This window comes from Phoca vitulina, unplaced genomic scaffold, assembly GCF_004348235.1.
Source record: "Phoca vitulina isolate PV1807 unplaced genomic scaffold, GSC_HSeal_1.0 scaffold8, whole genome shotgun sequence".
In the NCBI taxonomy this organism is placed as follows: domain Eukaryota; kingdom Metazoa; phylum Chordata; class Mammalia; order Carnivora; family Phocidae; genus Phoca; species Phoca vitulina.
The window spans coordinates 19,922,983-19,940,914 of record NW_022589711.1 but is presented as its reverse complement, the minus strand read 5'-3'; the positions used below and the strand labels follow the sequence as shown (position 1 = coordinate 19,940,914).

The 17,932-nt window shown below is 38.1% G+C and overlaps 2 protein-coding genes across 2 annotated transcripts in view; one reads left to right on the top strand and one right to left on the bottom strand.

Moving 5' to 3' along the window:
* Positions 1–9,404, bottom strand: part of ARL13B (ADP ribosylation factor like GTPase 13B) — a 65,259-nt gene extending 55,855 nt beyond the window's left edge. The window contains exon 1 of the mRNA XM_032406350.1: positions 9,068–9,404. Coding sequence (XP_032262241.1) covers positions 9,068–9,126 — 59 coding nt within the window. The 5' untranslated portion in view covers positions 9,127–9,404. The remainder of the gene's footprint in view (positions 1–9,067) is intronic.
* Positions 9,405–15,506: 6,102 nt separating this feature from the next.
* Positions 15,507–17,932, top strand: part of PROS1 (protein S) — a 63,263-nt gene continuing 60,837 nt past the window's right edge. Inside the window, exon 1 of the mRNA XM_032406349.1 lies at positions 15,507–15,691. Coding sequence (XP_032262240.1) covers positions 15,616–15,691 — 76 coding nt within the window. The 5' untranslated portion in view covers positions 15,507–15,615. The remainder of the gene's footprint in view (positions 15,692–17,932) is intronic.

The window sequence follows — 17,932 nt, the reverse complement described above, 5'->3', positions numbered from 1 at the left end:
AACCCTGCAATAACCAATGCCTTGAATTTATACAGTATGTCTTAATAGTTCAAAGCTACTTTACCCTACCATTTATATTCATACTGTCCCTGCAAGTAGAGCGGGTACAAGTTACCCATCTCTACGTGCTCATAAAAAGTCAACAGCAGTTTCCATGGCAAGTTTAAATACAATGGCTTGTAAAAATAGTAATAATCATTATTATTTTAAAGGGTAACTTGAACCATTTTGTTTAGCCTACAATTTACTCACATTTATATATATGCACATAGGTACACATCCGATAGCCAAGTAGTATGGCTCATTTTCTTTTTCTTTTTTTTTTTTTTTAAGATTTTATTTGTTTATTTGTGTCAGAGAGAGAGAGAGAGAGCACAAGAAGGGGGAGCAGCAGAGGGACAAGCAGGCTCCCTGCTGAGCAAGGAGCCCGATGTGGGACTTGATCCCAGGACCCTGGGATCATGACCTGAGCTGAAGGCAGACCCTTAACCGACTGAGCCACCCAGGCACCCCAGTATGGCTCATTTGCATCACAGTATCTTGAAGGTATTGTGGTATTTTATACAATATCATAATCAAAACTTAGTTCGTGGACCTAATAGAAAGTAGATTACCTAATAACAGGTACACTAACTAAGGTCATGAATAGCATGCTGTTAATAAAACCTAACCATGATATTGATGAAAATCTAACTATGGCATTTTTCTGCTTAAAATCCTTAAACAAAATCAAGTCCAAACTCTGTAGCCTCCTCTTCTGCCACTCTCCTCCAGCAGGCCTACTAGTCCACGTACTCCCCTCATCCTTTCTGTCCTTCCTGACCATCCATGCTACCACAGCAAACAGACATTAACTTTCTCAGGCAACTTCTCATACAGTGTCCTCTACTAGAACTTGTCAATCAACTCTGTAGCCCTAGCATCAAACACGCTGGGCACACATTAAGCATCTTTACTGAATGAAACAGCGTAATATATTTTCCGACTCCCCCATTTGCTGAGTAAATATTAAGTAAAATTAAAATATATAATTTTCAGTTGATAAAGTACTACAATGGATTTAATTTATATAAACCTTCACATAAAAGTAACAGTTCAATCTTAGGGAATGTAATTAAAAGTATCTATCTTCTGGGATGCCTGGGTGGCTCAGTCCATTAAGCATCTGCCTTCAGCTCAGGTCATGATTCCAGGGTCCTGGGATGGAGTCCCTCATCGGGCTCCCTGCTCAGCGGGGAGCCTGCTTCTCCCTCTTCCTCTGCCTGCCACTCCCCCTGCTTGTGCTCTCTCTCTCTCTGACAAATAAATAAAATCTTTAAAAAAAATTATCTATCTTCTTACATCAAACTGGCTGAGTTTTCTGAAAAAGTTTATGTGCTCAAGGTTTCAAGGTAATAATTAACAGTGAGAAATATTTTTAAAAGTGAAATAATTCTGAGTAAAAAAAATTAAAAGTAGGGATTAGGAGAGTCAAAAGCTTGTTTTATATATTTGATCTCAGAGTCTCTTTTTATAAAACAGATATACAATTTGATATATCAGAAATATAAGCAACATAATACTGGAGTTTTGAACTTAGACTCAGAAAATATTTGATTTGTCAATCTTTTTTGAGTGACATTATTGCAATCATTTGAACATCTACAATTCTAAACTTCCTGACCTGTCAACTAAGGAGACAATACTTCAAATGAGATAATTACATAAAAACTATTTCTAACTTCAAAAATATTTTGCAAGTCAAAAATAAACTATTTCGGGGGCGCTTGGGTGGCTCAGTCAGTTAAGCAGCTGCCTTTGGCTCAGTTCATGACCCAAGAGTCCTGGGATCGAGCCCTGCATCGGGCTCTCTGATCAGTGCGGAGTCTGCTTCTCACTCTTCCTCTCTCTCTGCCCCTCTCCCTGCACTCATGTTCTCTTCTCTGTCTCAAATAAATAAAATAAAATCTTAAAAAAAAACAACACAATTTCACCAAAACACTAAAAAAACTTAACACATCAAATTAGTATTACTGAAAATATTTAGAACTACATAAAGCAAGTTCTAAATTTAAAAAGTAACATAAACACACATAGGAAAAAAAACTTGGGAACACGATTTTATGATAAATGTGTGAGAGAAAGAAAAAACCTACCACAAAAAAAAATCGATATAATAAAAAATTTACCAAAAAAAAATTATGGTGTGATTTTATTGTACAAGTGCACTATTTTCTGACATTTTAATTCAGATTGTGGAGCCCAGGATAATATTACATCAAAATCACTATCTAAATTTATGGACCATTAATAAATAGAAAGAGGACCAAACTTGGGGTCATATGCTAGCTCTGAAGTCAAATTTTTAGTGTCAATTTGTTTATTTCTAAAATATAAAGGGGTAGAATCAGAATGTCTCTAGGTCCCTTTTTATCCTAAAATTCTAAACTTATTAAGAATAAACAAGAAGCCCCAGGGGTTTAAAAAGAAATGTAAACCATTCCAGTTCTGCATACAGCACATCAGATAATCCTTGCTAATCTGTGTGTACAGCTTAATTAACAAATTAAAAACTCAGCAATTTCTATAAACAGTCTAGGATTTACAGTTATATTTATTTAAACCAAAATGATGGCTATTAAGGTGCTAAATGTTTCCCCACTGAAAAAATTCATAGCAAAGACGATATACCCTATCATGGTACGCTTTTACCAGACACCACAGAGATGTACAAAAAGCATTAATCCACAATGCTTAAGTAACATCTGAGTCTCTTTTACAGTTGGCCACAGTGAACAACAATTTACTAATAAATTTGAAGTAAAGTTTTGATAAGCTGAATTCTGACATCAAAAAACACAGACGGGCAAGAAACTACTTCCAGCTAGTGGTTACTTCTAGGAAGGGATGTAGGAGATGAATAGGGAGCAAGGAGCTTCAAAGATTTGTTATCTATTTCTTTAGAAAAAAACTGAAATGTGATAACCAAAGTTTAATACTTGTAAAATCTGGGTAGTAGGCACATGAGTACTTACTATATTTTTCTTTTTGTTTAAATAATAGTAAATATTTTTATTTTTAATTGTAATATTACGTTATTCTTCTTGCCGATTTTTTTCTCATTTAACTTGATATTAATTTTCTGCTTCTCTTAGGTAAGCCATTTCTGAATTCATGCCCTTGGAAAGCTTAGGAAGCACAAAATTTCTTCAAGACCCCAGTAAAATTATACCCCTTCCAAAATCCTGTCTTTTATTCTTGCTAAAAATCTTAGAAATCATCTTTCAACTCTTGCGTGTTCTATCACATTTTATATGCACTATTCCATCAACTAGACACTACCTGGCATAAATCATAGTAGTTTAGAGTATGTAGATGATAATATGTAAGGGTGAGGACCTACTTACAAGGTCCCGAATATACTGAGCACGATGGCTTGTATTCTGTGTCCAGGACAAACGCTGTTCCCTATACACAAAATAAATTTCAATAGTTTTAAATGTTAAAAATTAAAATATGAAAGTACTAGGAAAAAAGTATAGGTGAATATAATCTTGGATACATATAATGGAATATAATCTAATTATTACACTAAATGGTGTATTTGAATAAAAAATTGTTAAATGTTTATGCTTCAAACACCATAGAAAATTTACAAATATAACAAATGGAAGAAAAATATCTGCAATATATACTATAGAAAAATGGTTACTACTATATACATTTAAAATCTCTTAGAAAATTCAATAAGAAAATGCACCTGCCCCAATAGGAAAACACCAAGGGAAATCATTGGGAAATTCCCAAAAGAAGAAATACAAAAGTCCAAGGAAAAAACAATTTTAATAGGAATCAAAAAAATAGAAACTAAATGCAGACAGCATTTCTCCCTATAACCTGAAAAAAACAAGTGGTGACTTGGGGAAGGGGGGAAAAGGCACTTTTATACACTTCTGGTAGGAGCAACGATTGTGGATATGTTTTGTTTTTTTAAAGCCTTTCTGAAGAGCAATTTGGCAATATATAGCAAATACCTTAAACTTTTTCATTTGATCTCATCATCATTTGAATTCCATTTCCAAAATATTTATAGAGGGGTGCCCACACAAGCCTTGTTCATAATAGTGAAAAATTTTTAATTTTCTAAATATTTAGTAACAGGAATAATTAAACATACTTTGGTGAATCTATACAACACACTACTCTACCTAAAAAGATGGTTCATGAAAAACATGTAAAGATGCAAAAAGATAATAATTATGATTAAAGCAAAAATAAATAAAAAGCTGCAAAATAGCATTCTATTATCTCTTTATTGTTTAAAAATTTACACAGATAGAAACCATCAACAAAACAAAAAGGCAACCTCCTGAATGAGAGAAGATATTTGCAAATCATACATCCAATAAAGGATTAACATCCCAAATGTATAAAACTTAGGATAATACATAACTTGACACAACTCAAAAAAATAACCTGATTAAAAAACAGGCAGAGGACCCAAACAAATGTTCTTCCAAAGAAAACATAGAGATGGCCAAAGGCACATGAAAGGATGCTCAATGTCACTAATCATGAGGGAAATGCAAATCAAAACTAAAATAAGGTATCACCTCACACTGGTCAGATTGGCTATTATCAAAAAGACAAAAAATAACAAGTGTTGGTGCAGATGTGGAGAAAAGGGAAATCCTGTACACTGTTGGTGGGAACATAAATTTTCCACTATGGAAAACATATGGAGTATGGAGGTTCCTCAAAAACTTAAAAATAGAACTACCAGGGGCGCCTGGGTGGCTCAGTCGGTTAAGCGTCTGCCTTCAGCTCAGGTCATGATCCCAGGGTCCTGGGATCGAGCCCCGCATCGGGCTCCCTGCTCAGTGGGAAGCCTGCTTCTCCCTCTCCCACTCCCCCTGCTTGTGTTCCCTCTCTCGCTGTGTCTCTCTCTGTCAAATAAATAAATAAAATCTTTAAAAAAAAAAAAATAGAACTACCATACGATCCAGCAATTCCACTTCTGGGTATCTATAGAAGAAAACAAAGATACCAATTTGAAGAGATACATGCACCCCTATGTTTACTGCAGCATTATTTACAATAGCCAAGATATGGAAGCAACCTAAATGTCCATCGATAGATGAATAAAGATGTGGTGTATAGATATACGATGGAATATTACTCGGCCATAAAAAAAGAATGAAATCCTGCCATTTACAACAACATGGATGGGCCCAGAGGTATTACGCTAAGTGAAATAAGTCAGGGAAAGACAAGTATCATATGTTTTCATTTATTTATGGAATCTAAAAAACAAACATACAAACCAAACAGAAACTTACAGAGATAGGAAACAAACTGTTGGTTACTATAGCAGGGAGAGATGAAATAAGTGAAGGGGATTAAGAGTTACAAACTTCCAGTTATAAAATAAATGAGTCACAGGGATGTTATATACAGCATAGGGAATATAGTCAATAATATTTTAATAATTTTGTGTAGTGTCAGATGGTTAATTGGACTCACCATGGAGATCATTTGGTAATGAGTAAAAACAGCAAATAAAAAGAGAATTTACAGTTATATAAGAGATTCTACAACAAAATGTAAATCTTTATATGCCACTTTATATGCCACTTTTTGCTTAACTGTGCTTTCAATGTTCTACATAAACATTCATCACCTTTAAATAACAATAAACATGCATTACTTTTAAATATTTTTAAATAACAACAGCTCCTGTCCACAAGCCATCCTGGAGGACAGGTGAGAAGAGTTGAATAAACATTTCATTACAATACATGGATAAGCAGAGACAAATACAGGGTGCTAAGCAATTATAATGAAAAGGTAAAAAACCTAGATGGAATTCAAAGAAAGTTTTCTGAAAGAGAATCTCCCAACTGACAAGTGAGGAATGATTAGGAACAGCTAACCAAAAAAAGAAGAGCATTTGGTGAGGAATGGAGGGGCTAGAGAACTTAAATTCGGCGAATTTGGCATAAGGAATTTGGACAGAAGGAAAAAGGAAAAAAGACCACTGACAACAGTGTAGAGAATTAATCAGAGGGGAACAGTGGAAAGTCTGTCAAAGAAATGTGGGAAAGAAATAATGGAAATTTAATCTAAAACCGCGCAGTGGGGCGGCGCCTGGGTGGCTCAGTCGTTAAGCATCTGCCTTCCGCTCAGGTCATGATCCTAGGGTCCTGGGATGGAGCCCCGCATCGGGCTCCCTGCTTGGCGGAAGCCTGCCTCTCCCTCTTCCACTCCCCCTGCTGGTGTTCCCTCTCTCGCTTTGTCTCTCTCTGTCAAATAAATAAATAAAATCTTTAAAACAGAGCAATGGGTATGGAAAGGCTAAAAGAGTGTAAGACTTATAAGTGGTATTAAGCCCATAGAAACCAAAAGACTTTATGATTTGAGAGATCAAAGCACAAAGAGGTATCTAGGATTGCTCCCGGCTTGACTTGGGTAAAAGGAAGGCAGAAGCAATTCAGCATGGAAATGAGAGAGGATCTAAATTCAATTCTGGATGTGCTGGGATTGAGGATTCTTGTGGAATGGGATATGTAAATCTTCAAGTGGTAGATGAGTCTTTGTACTGGAAACACACGGACTTGAAAGTCAATGTTTAAGTGGCCACTGAAGTCACTATATGTGGTGAAATTGCCCAAGAAGGGAGAACATACAGAAGAAAAGAGAGTTGAAGACAGAACACTGGGGAAGACTTGAGAGTGAGATGACGAAAGGCTAACTGGCAAACAGAGAAAGAAATGGCCAAAGGCAGAAAGGTAAAAATTTTTAAATTCAGGAAAAATAAACCAGAGAATTTTAAGAAGAGAGTGGTCTTAAGTGTCAAACTGAATTAAAGGGTCTGGGCAGAAGTCTTCAAATGCAGGAAGTTAAGGAATGCATGAGAGGAGATGAAGTTGAGAAAGTATCAGTAATCCATTGCCAACTGTTAGTCTGGGGTGAAGGCTGAGAGGGAAAGGTAGTGGCTGCAGGATCAGAGGGTTGTTTATTATGGTAGACACAGAATAATGACTTCCCAAATATGTCTACAACCTAATCACTGGAACCTGTGAATATGTTACCTTACATGGCAAAAGGAATCTTGCAGACATGATTAAGTTAAGGATCTTGGATGGGGAGCTTATCTTGGGAGTACCCAGGTAGACCAGATGTAAACACAAGAGTCATCATAAAAGGGACTTTTTAAAGTCCTGATAAAAGAGCAGAGAAGAAGGATGTTATACAATTGGCTTTGAGGATGGAAGAAGGGGGCCACAAGCCAATGACTGCAGGCAACCTCTTTTTTTTTTTTTTTTGCTGGAAAAGGCAAAGAAAAACAGATTCTCTCTCAGAGCCTCCAGAAACCTCTAAGGCTCTCCTGACCCATTTTAGACTTCTGGCCTCAGAACTGTAGGATAATAAATTTGTGTTGTTTTGGGTCACTACGTTAATAGTAATTTGTTAAGCAGCAATAGGAAACATTTAGTTTGGGTTGTTTTTTAGGTAAGAGAGGCTTGAGCATGTTTACATTCTAAAGAAAGAACAGAAGCGAAGCTGTGAAGACAAAAGAGAAAGAGATTTTGTATTTTTGATAAAACCGAACAATAAATTTTGGAATCAAAGTTTAGCTTTATTCTTGTATCCCAGAAGTTTTCTCTGTGACCTCTGGCAAAATGCTGACCAACTGAAGCTAACCAAGAAATGGGAAAAAAATGGAATAAAGAACACAGCCACCATAATTAGTCTTGAAAAGGAAAAATGAACCCTTCTTCCACAAACACAGAAAGGGAAGAAGGGAAAGGTATCTATACTGATAAGTATAAAATGAATTGAGGTGGGGAACTGACTAATAGGCACTCGTCTCCTAATCTTAGAAGTATCATTTACTGAGTGCTACCTGCAAAGCATCAAGTACTTGCATAAATTTTCTTCTCAAAATGCTGCAAGACAAAAATTATCCACACTTGACAGGGGGAAAAGTGCCAAAATTCCTAGGATTCAGACATGAATCTGTTTGACTCAAAAACACTATATTGAGAAATCTGGCAGACACAACCATAACCAAGTTATCAAAGTTAACACTACGAGTAATAAGACTATCAACATCACGCAACCCTCGATACTGAGAAAGACATGTCATCTCTGTGGTATTCCTCTGCCCAACAACACCTTTATCAAATCACAAGGAAAACAAAACTTTGTTATAATTTACCCTTGGCCTAATTCCAAAATAGAACTATTAAAAAGTCAACATTATTTATAAGGAATAACAAACTTAAGGTTTCTTTATAGGGTAAGCCTAAAAAGCATCATTTTTACTGACTCTTGCCTAGCATAGTGCCTGGCACATGGTATTTTCTCAACAAATGAGTGAATATCAAGTAGCAGGTGCTACATCTTAATACATCTAGCATTTCAAAATGAAAGGTTAAGAAGCGGACTCCTTCAATTAAAGGCTTAACTAGATTCCACATGAAAACTGAAGCTACACTACAGTTAAGAAAACACTTTCCATCAGCTAGTCTCATTTAATACAACACTCCTGAGGCATAGATATTATCACCCCCATTTAATATATGACAAAGGTGGGGCCAAAAGTGGTTAAGTCATATAATTTATTAAGCAGTGGAGCCAGATTTCAAACCCAAGTCCTCAAAACAGTGAGTGCATGAGTGTATGTGTGCGTGTGTGTGTTGGAAAGGAATGTGTGGATGTTATGAAAACTATATCCCATGCTTCTCTATTAAAAAAAAAAAACTCCCATTACAAAAACGTCACAGGAAATATACACAACGGATAGTTTCCAATTCCATACACAAAATTCACAACTTTTTAAGAAATTCGAACCCATTTAAATGGTAACAGTAAGCACCACTGATGAGAACTTAAATGCAACTAGACAAAAAGGCTACATCCTCCTACCTCTTCCTCGGGGGACAAGTCAAATTGGGAGCAAAAGCATCCCCCGAGGCCTGAGAGAGACTCTTCCCAGAGGAGAGGTGTGGCCCCCCCAACCGGCCCCTCGGGCCCAGCTGTCCCTACACTCCACGACCGCACCGGGCAGCCGGCTCCAGCTTACCTGATGGGCTCCCGCCACCGCTTAAACCAGCTGCAGCAATTGGCCATCAGACTGAACATGCCAGGCCGCACCTCCCGCCGCCTCCCATCCGAGCCCCGAGCGGGATGGGCCCCTGGTTGCCCCGGGCCGAGTCCCCGGAAGGCCGCAGCCGCTCCCAGGCACCTCTGAGGCGGAGAAGTCGGGAGGGAGGTCAAGGCGGTCAGTCCCAGCACCAGGCCCTGATAACCGCGCCGGGGGCCCGCGAGCCAACAACGGCCTCGTCGCCCAGGCACAGCAGGGCCGAAGGCGCAGATACACAGACCGGAGCAGGGTTAGCGGAGCCGGGCCACAGAAAACCCCCGCGTCGACGTGCTGACGTTCCTCGCAGGCGCGGAAGGCCCGCCCCAAGCACCGCCCATGTACTACTCCAATCGTGCGACCGCCCGTGGTGGGGGCCTCTGAGTGGCTGAAGGGGCCGGACTCCCCTTCCCCTGTGGAGGCGGGGGCGGGGAGGTGGTTCTCGTAACTAGGCAACCGGAGCGTCCAGAGAGGCGTTGAAAAATCCCTGACAGATCTTGGGCAAGGCTTCTCTGAATACCCATACAAAATGTGTTGTTCCTCGTCTGTCCCTAACCCCAGCTGAGATCCAGAGATCTCAGGTCTTGTGCGTGTTTTGTTTTGTTTTATGAAGCAGGGTTGGGGATCCTCTGGGACTCCGGCAGACTCTGGCTGCACAACTACAGAAACAATACCCTGGGGCAGTTATTATAAATTAAGGACGAGGGGGAAGCTCATTTGCTAACTATCTAATAATTCAGATGACAGACGTTTTAATCTGTATGTTTATTGTTGTTTGTTACATAAAATGTAAAATGGAATTGTATGATATTTATTGTGTGGGGGGGTTATGAATGCAAAATAAATGAGTATCTTTTAGCAGGAGCTAAAAGAAATAATATATTCATTGTAGAAAATGTGAAAAACACTGAAAAAGGAATAAGATGAACAAAATAAAATCTCATATTCACCACCCCAAAATAACAAGTATTAACATTTTGATGTATGTTCTTTTTAAGATTTTTAGATAATATTAGATTGTTAGCTATTTGGTTTCTGCAAGATGGTGATGGTGATCTGCTGGCTGTTTTTTTAATATGTTTTAGTTTATCTACAAGGATATGTAATATCTGCATTTCTTTATATATTTATAGAGAGAGAGAGAAAAGAAATGGCAAGTACATTCCTGTAGGGGAAAAAAATGCCCGCACGATATGTAGGGACCTGTGTGTCCATTCCATGTCTACTTAAATATGTTTTTTCAAATCTTGGTAAAAGGAGAGAGGGCCCTGGGATGCCCAGTGTGTCCAGGGGAAAATAATGGTTTGCTACAACAGATTTAGGTTTTTGTTGTTGTTTTTGTTTTTGTTTTTAATATTTTATTTATTTAGAGAGCACACATGCATATGAGCAGAAGGCAGAGCAGAGGGAGAGAGAATCTCAAGCAGACTCCAAGTTGAGCATGGAGCCCTATGCAGGGTTCATCCCAGGACCCTGAGATCATGACCTGAGCTGAAATCGAGTTAGACGCTTAACTGACTGAGTCACCCACCGCCCCACAACAGATTTAGTTTTAAAATTATTCTGTTCTTTACTCATTCATGTGACCCTGATTCAACTCATATACATCTCTTACAGCTCACCATCTCTGAACCCAATTATCCCATCTGCAAAATGGGAATGAAAATACCTACTTTGCAGGGTCACTAAGATGATGAAATGAAAGAAATAAAGCCTAAGTGCAGTTTCTAACAAATAATAGATAGTAGATTTTGAAGTTGCTGTCACCTGTCTGAAAAACATTTATGGCACATTTCCTCCTACCTCTTTCTCCTAATTGCTAAGGATCTTGTTCACTATTTTCATTGTCCTGACTTGATAAGTTCAAATTTCTTTCCAGTCTCAAGGCTGTACTGTTTTTCCTAACTGAATCATCCCTTCATCAGTGCTGGATGCTTTTTCTGCCCAGACTGTCCTGTCCAGACACAATAATACTTCTATTCTATAGTGCTAATGAAGAAAGTTAGATTATACCTTCATAAATTTCCTTTTCTCACTGTTATCTGTTTCTTCTCATTGTCTAATATCTGAAGATATCTACCTCATCTTTTCCAAGGTTAACCACTTTCCTGCGACATTGACAAACATCATGTTTCAACTTTTCTGAAATCCTGTTCCTCTGATTATTTCTTCTTGATCCAACATCTGAAACATATTGCTCCCCATTTTTTCCCTAGATCTTTGACTGCAATTTCCAGGGTAGAGAGGGGGTAAGAAGGCAAGGCAGGAAAGATCCACAATTCCTCCTTAGCTATGAGCCAGATTACTACTGTTCTGCTGACTCTTTACTTTCATAACCCAACTTTTTAAACTGTTGGCTTACCACTAAAACCCCAAAGCACTATTTTTTTTTTCTGTTCATTCTTTTTATCAATTTACTGTGACTGAGGTTCTGCCCCATTGAACTACTCAAAACACATTTTTTAATGTAACTTATATCTTCCTAATTACTAAATCAATTCTCATTTTCTTTTTCATCCCTTAATACATTTCATACAGTTAATTCTTCTAAAACTCTTTCCTCCCTTGGCTTTTCACAATTATGTACTATTCTGGATCTCACTAGTCATTCCTCCTTCGGCTTCCCATATGTACTCTCCAAGATCTGACCTTATCCCTCTGTATTCCTTTTTAAAAGCATGTTCTCTTGGAGTCCAATTACTACTCCTATGCCTGAAGAGACTTACTATGCAGATGTTCCTTCAGCATTTCTGGAACTATACTCAACACCCCTCTTGTTCCCCCAAAATATACTTAACCCCACCTCTACTTCATGTCTTCCCTGAGAATGATACGTTACCAAACATTTCTGGTGCCAAAATACAGTCGGTCAATTAGTAAACTAAGTTGACTATTAGTTTTTCAATACATTAAGTGGTTTGGTAGACATAAGCACTGCACACTATTTTCAGTTTTCCTTTTCCAAACATATGAGATAGCTATTCCCACCCTCTAGAAGTCATGGGACTTGCTTTGTCCAGTGAAATGTGAATGAAATAGAAATTGTGGAAGACTATATTAACTTTGAAATACTGTAAAATCAAAACAGTATGAAATGCTGAGCCAACACAATGAAGATGTCTGCCCAGAAAGTCCTGCAGTGAACTTCCCACGAGTAAGCAATAAACACTTACCTTAAACCATTGTAATTCCATGACTATTTCACCATAGTGTAATCTAGTTTATTCTTAATGATGAAAACAACCTTGCTGTCATTCTAGCTAAGACTCTTATTTAATCCCCCAGGGATTATTTAGCATCTTAAATGTTACTTGATTTCTTTTTCCAGCTTTATTGAAGGATAATTGACAAAATTATAATATATTTTAAAAGTACAATATGATGACTTAATATATGCATACATGGTAAAAATGATTCCCACAATCAAGTTAATTAACACATCCATCACCTCACATTGTTATCTTTCTTTTTTTTCTTTTGAGAACACACTTAAGATCTACTCTCTTAGCAAATTTCAGTATATGATATAGTATAATTAACTAGAGTCACCATGCTGTGAAAGGGTATATAAACTTTCAGTTTATACCCTATCAACTTCTTCCCATTTCCTTACTCCCCAGATCCTGGCAACCTATTCTTTGTTTCTATGAATTTGCTTTTTTTTTTTTTTTTTTTTATTTGAGAGAGAGAGTGCAAGCATGAGCTGGGGGAAGGGGCAGAGGGAGAGGGAGAGGGAGAAGCAGGTTCCCCATTGAGCAGAGAGCCCGACGTGTGGCTCAATCCTAGGACCCTGAGATTATGACCTGAACCAAAGGAAGATGCTTAACTGACTGAGACACCCAATCGCCCCCCCCTCTTTTTTTAAGATTCTAAATATAAGTGATCCCATGCAGTATTTATCTTTCTCTGTCTGGCTTATTTCACTTAGCATAGTGCCCAAATGTCATACATAAATGTGAGATATCCATATCTATCTCTATCTCTATATCACATTTTCTTTATCCATTCATCCATTGATTAGACTTAGGTTGTGGTTTCCTTACCTTGGCTACTGTGAATAATGCTCTAATGAACATGGGAGTACAGAAATGGCTTCCAGATAGTGATTCCTTTGTATATAAACCCAAAAGTGGGATTCTTGGATCATATGGTAGCTCCATTTTTCGTTTCTTGAGGAACTTCCTATATTATTTTCCATAAATATACATTCCTACCATTCTCCACATCTTCATCAACACTTGTCTCTTGTATAAATGTTACCTGGTTTCTAAACTTTCCTTGCTCTAATCCATTTTGCAAACACTTAAAAAGGTAACATTCTCAAAGTAAAACAATGGAGGGCGCCTGGGTGGCTCAGTTGGTTAAGCGACTGCCTTCGGCTCAGGTCATGATCCTGGAGTCCCGGGATTGAGTCCCACATCAGGCTCCCTGCTCAGCAGGGAGTCTGCTGCTCCCTCTGACCCTCCTCCCTCTCATGCTCTCTGTCTCTCATTGTCTCTCTCGCAAATAAACAAAATCTTAAAAAAAAAAAAAAAAAGTAAAACAATGGAAATTACTCCTTTTAAAACAAACAAACTTACAAACATATTTAGAAATGTACTAAAAATAAATTTTGAGCAAGTGAAATTGACTAAGTATTAATTTATTGAGCTGAAGCCAGATATCATCTTCACAAAGTAAACTTCTGAGATAAGTTAAAAACCTGAAAATTTTATCCAAAGATGTATTATTAAATTTTATTATTAAACATCTCAGTATATGATTTTTCAAAGTTTGACATTACAGTAGAAGTAAGATACATAATTTTTCATCACTGACAAATTGCTGACACTGTGTTGCACCTTTATGGTATTAAAAAGATAATCACTTTAATCTCTTGAACTTTTCAGGAGAGCAAGATTTCTTTTGGGTAACTTATGCTTCTCTAACATTTCCTTCTTCAAACTTTTTATATTCTTTTTTATATTGAGGATATTAGAGATGGCTATGAATGTTGTTGATTCATGATTTTGGAAGTTTTCTCTCCTTGTGAAATTTTGAGATTTCAAAATTGATATTCAGCTCTTAATTCCTCCTCACAAGATGAGGAGATTCCCAAATCGAACCATTACTTGAAAGACTCCTAGCTTAAATGCATTTAAATTTAATAGTTAAATATATCACTTAAAGGTCATTTTGTTTAATGCTATGATTGTCAGCACACCAAACAATTCTATAGAGATTAGAATTATATTAAAAATTAAATCACTTGGGGCTGGGAATAAACTGGTGAATAGATTAATATGGTAGAGTCAGACACAGCAAGAAGGAAAAGAATTTCAAAGAGGGAAGGGTAATAGATATATTCAGTAATCCCTTCACAAGTGTTCTTATCAGAAAAAGTGACTAATATCAACTTCCATCCAGTTGGGTCACAGAACCACAGAAAGCTAGAATGAGAAGAGCCCCTTGAAAGATGATCAGCCTATGGAATTTCACACACACACATAGGAAATCAATTGACAGGCTCATTTGGGCAGAAATTCTAGAAGTGATAATAGTAAATATGCCTTCAGTAATACTATTTAACGCATAGTAATTGCTTTACATGTGTTATCTCTTAAATCCTTACATTAACATTATGAAAACGCACTATTATCCCCATTTTACAGAAGATATAACTGAGGCTTAGAGAGGTTAAGCAATTTGCTTAAAGTTACAGAACTAGTAAGTGATTAAAGTATTGAGATTTGAATCAGGTGTTTTAGCTCCAGATGCAGTCTTAAACATTACATAACATTTCAGATGTGTATGTCTAAGCACAAAATGTAGAGGTTATATTGCAAAAATTAAAATGAGCTGTTTGAAGGTGATGGAATTTGATACATTCTCATTTTTTTTCTCAAAATATTTTTTTTTAACACCATAAATGCAAGAACAAAAGAAAACTGGATGATCAAAACTATCCCATTTGCTTCCATTATCTCTGTTCTCTGGCGCCTTCATGAAGTTACTCGCTTCTAGGTTTGATTAATGTCTTCATCTCAACGTCAGTCTGTCTCTGCAGGATTTTTCCTTCTAAACCTGGACACCCCGTCCTCGGAGTCCTCAAAGTTCCCCGGGCCACTCAGCCTCTCACCCTAGCTCGCTGGCGGTTTCTACTACGTTTCCTTCCCCTTCTCCTTGGGAAGGTTCACAGCGCGGAGACAGGGAACGAAACATGGGACCAGGAAGGATGTCTCGACAGTGTTTACTAGGCCTCCACCACTCTCCCTGAGCCCTGCCCCCAGCTTTGAAAAGCTTCCTGGAAATGTCCTCGTTATCACTTCCCCTCTCGGGCTGGGGGCTGGGAGCGGGCGGTCCCCCCGCCCCCGGCTCCCGCTATTCTGCCCGAGCGCTCGCTCGCAGGCGCCGCCGCGCCGCAGTCCTCAGTGAGCGGCGCCCGGGCTCGCAGGTCCCCGCCGCGACGCGCCACCGTCCTGGTCCCCGCCCGCGCCTCCCCCCGCTTCGCAATGAGGGTCCTGGGTGGGCGCTGCGGGGCGCTACTGGCGTGCCTCATCCTAGTGCTCCCAGTCTCCGAGGCAAACTGTGAGTAATCAATAGCGTGCTGTCTTCTCTCCGCAGCAGCGCAACTGAACCCGGAGCCCTCTTGGTAGGATTTTCTTTGCTCCGGCTGCAGCCAGCTTTTAGAAAGTTTCCAGTAAGTCCTGACAATCTCCGGGCTGACGGAAGCAGCCAGTGGATCTAGCGGGCAGTGTAACAGTGGGGCAGGGGCAATTTTTGCCCTGCTCTAGGAGTCAACTGTTGGCTACTGGACGGATTCAAAAACCTGGGGGACACTAAATAACAATGAAGGCATTACAACACCTACCCATTTGCCCTCAGCAGCTGAAGTTCCCAGAGGACAAGGATTGAGCACTTTCCAGTATAACAATAGGGAGAAAAAGGCAGCCTACTATGTTTTCTCTTGGTACAAGCGGCTGTCCCCAGCCAACACCCCTTGCTGAAATTTTACCTCCCTTTTGCAATTTCTGGACTTTGAGCTTGGTTTGCTTATCACAACATTGACAAACCAATTGTTTTAGGATCACTGCTGGTTTGCATAGCAGGAGGTAGATGTCATTTTCTAACCTTGAAATCAAAAGGACTGCTAAATGTTGTGTTTCTCAGATCATTTTGTACAAAGTATTTTTGACACTGTCACTGATCTGAGGTCATGGCATGAATTCTCTGTACTTTATCTTTGTATTTCCAGTTCTTTATGTTCCCATGGGTAGATTCAAGGCAGGATGTTGAGTTTTCTCTGAAAAGTATATAAGGAATATCAAAGCATTTAGTACATTTTTTTAAAGATTTTATCTATTTATTTATTAGAGAGAGAGTGAGTAAGAGAGAGCGCACAACTGGGGGGGAGGGGCAGAGGGAGAGGGAGAAGGAGACTCCCTGCTAAGCAAGGAGCCTGATATGGGGCTCAATCCCAAGACTCCGGTTTCATGACCTGAGCCAAAGGCAGACACTTAACCAACTGAGCCACCCAGGCGCCCCTTGGCATTTAGTACATTTTGATTGCCAGTTAATTTGTTCGTTTTCAAAGTTTAAGCATGGTCATTGATTAAAAATGCTTACTTGTGCTACGTTTTTTATTCTCAGGAAATGGCATGGGAGAGATAAACTCTGAATTGCAAAAACTTTTAGGCTGCCTAAAGCTCCTGTGGAAACTTTTCAAAGATGGTAATTTTAGGAGACTTAAGCAGGAATTTACTAACATTCCACTAGTTTGTATTAGTTAACTGATTAGGATGATTGAGGTATTTTAAAATTCTAATTTAAAGATAAAACATGATTTGTTGATCTTATATTAAAGAGCTGCAATAGCAGCATTGCTATTCAAACCACTATCAGTAAGCCTGTATGTGGACCATATGTGTATAAATTCATTATTTATATAGTTCATTACAACAATCAAATATTTGCTTGGTAACCAAAGAAGCAAAAGTTTCCTCCCACACTCACTGCTTGTCATCACAGGAATGTGCTAAACCCTTTCTTTTTGTAGAGATTGTTAAATTTTCACTGAATCTAGACACAGTTAAAAATGATGTATACGTCTGTGCGTGTTACACACAAGTAATCAAACCATATATATGATGAAATATATTTTTTATGATAGAGTGGAGAAATTAATAGTACAAATATATGACATAAAGAATAGTTGGCCCTATATTGACTTTATTTTAAAAAGTATGAGTAGTTTAATTGGATTAAAAATAATCTTTGGTTAACTGATGGGGAGACTGAGGTACAGATGGAATGTTTTTATTCCCTAAGATTTTAAATTTGAGATAGAATTAGAACTCTAAATATTTGATTTATAACTCATTGGTTAGTCCATGGAAATATAGTTGCTATTTAAAGAAAAAGGTTTTAGTTTTGAGAGTTGTTAGAAACTATCCAGTTCAACTTCTTCATTTTAATAATAAAGAATTGGTCAGAGATGTTAACTGACTTTGTAGACATTTATATATGTGAAAGATATTTTTACTATCTCTTATATTTTTAGTAAATATAAGAGAGAGACAGACAGAAAGGGGCAGAGAGATAGATTTAAAATATATACTGTCTACATATTCCATCATTTGCCACTAAAGGCTGTGGTGAGGAGAAATAGGAGAAAAGAGATGTTCTCCGGCTGTGCTAGTTTGGTCCTATCCAGACTTCCACTGCTAGGTGGATGCAGTCTACCCTTGACATTACTGACTCATATCTGCTTTCTCTTTTTTGCTCTCTTCTTTCCTTCTCTAATTATTCATTGTTTATCTGTCTTTAAAA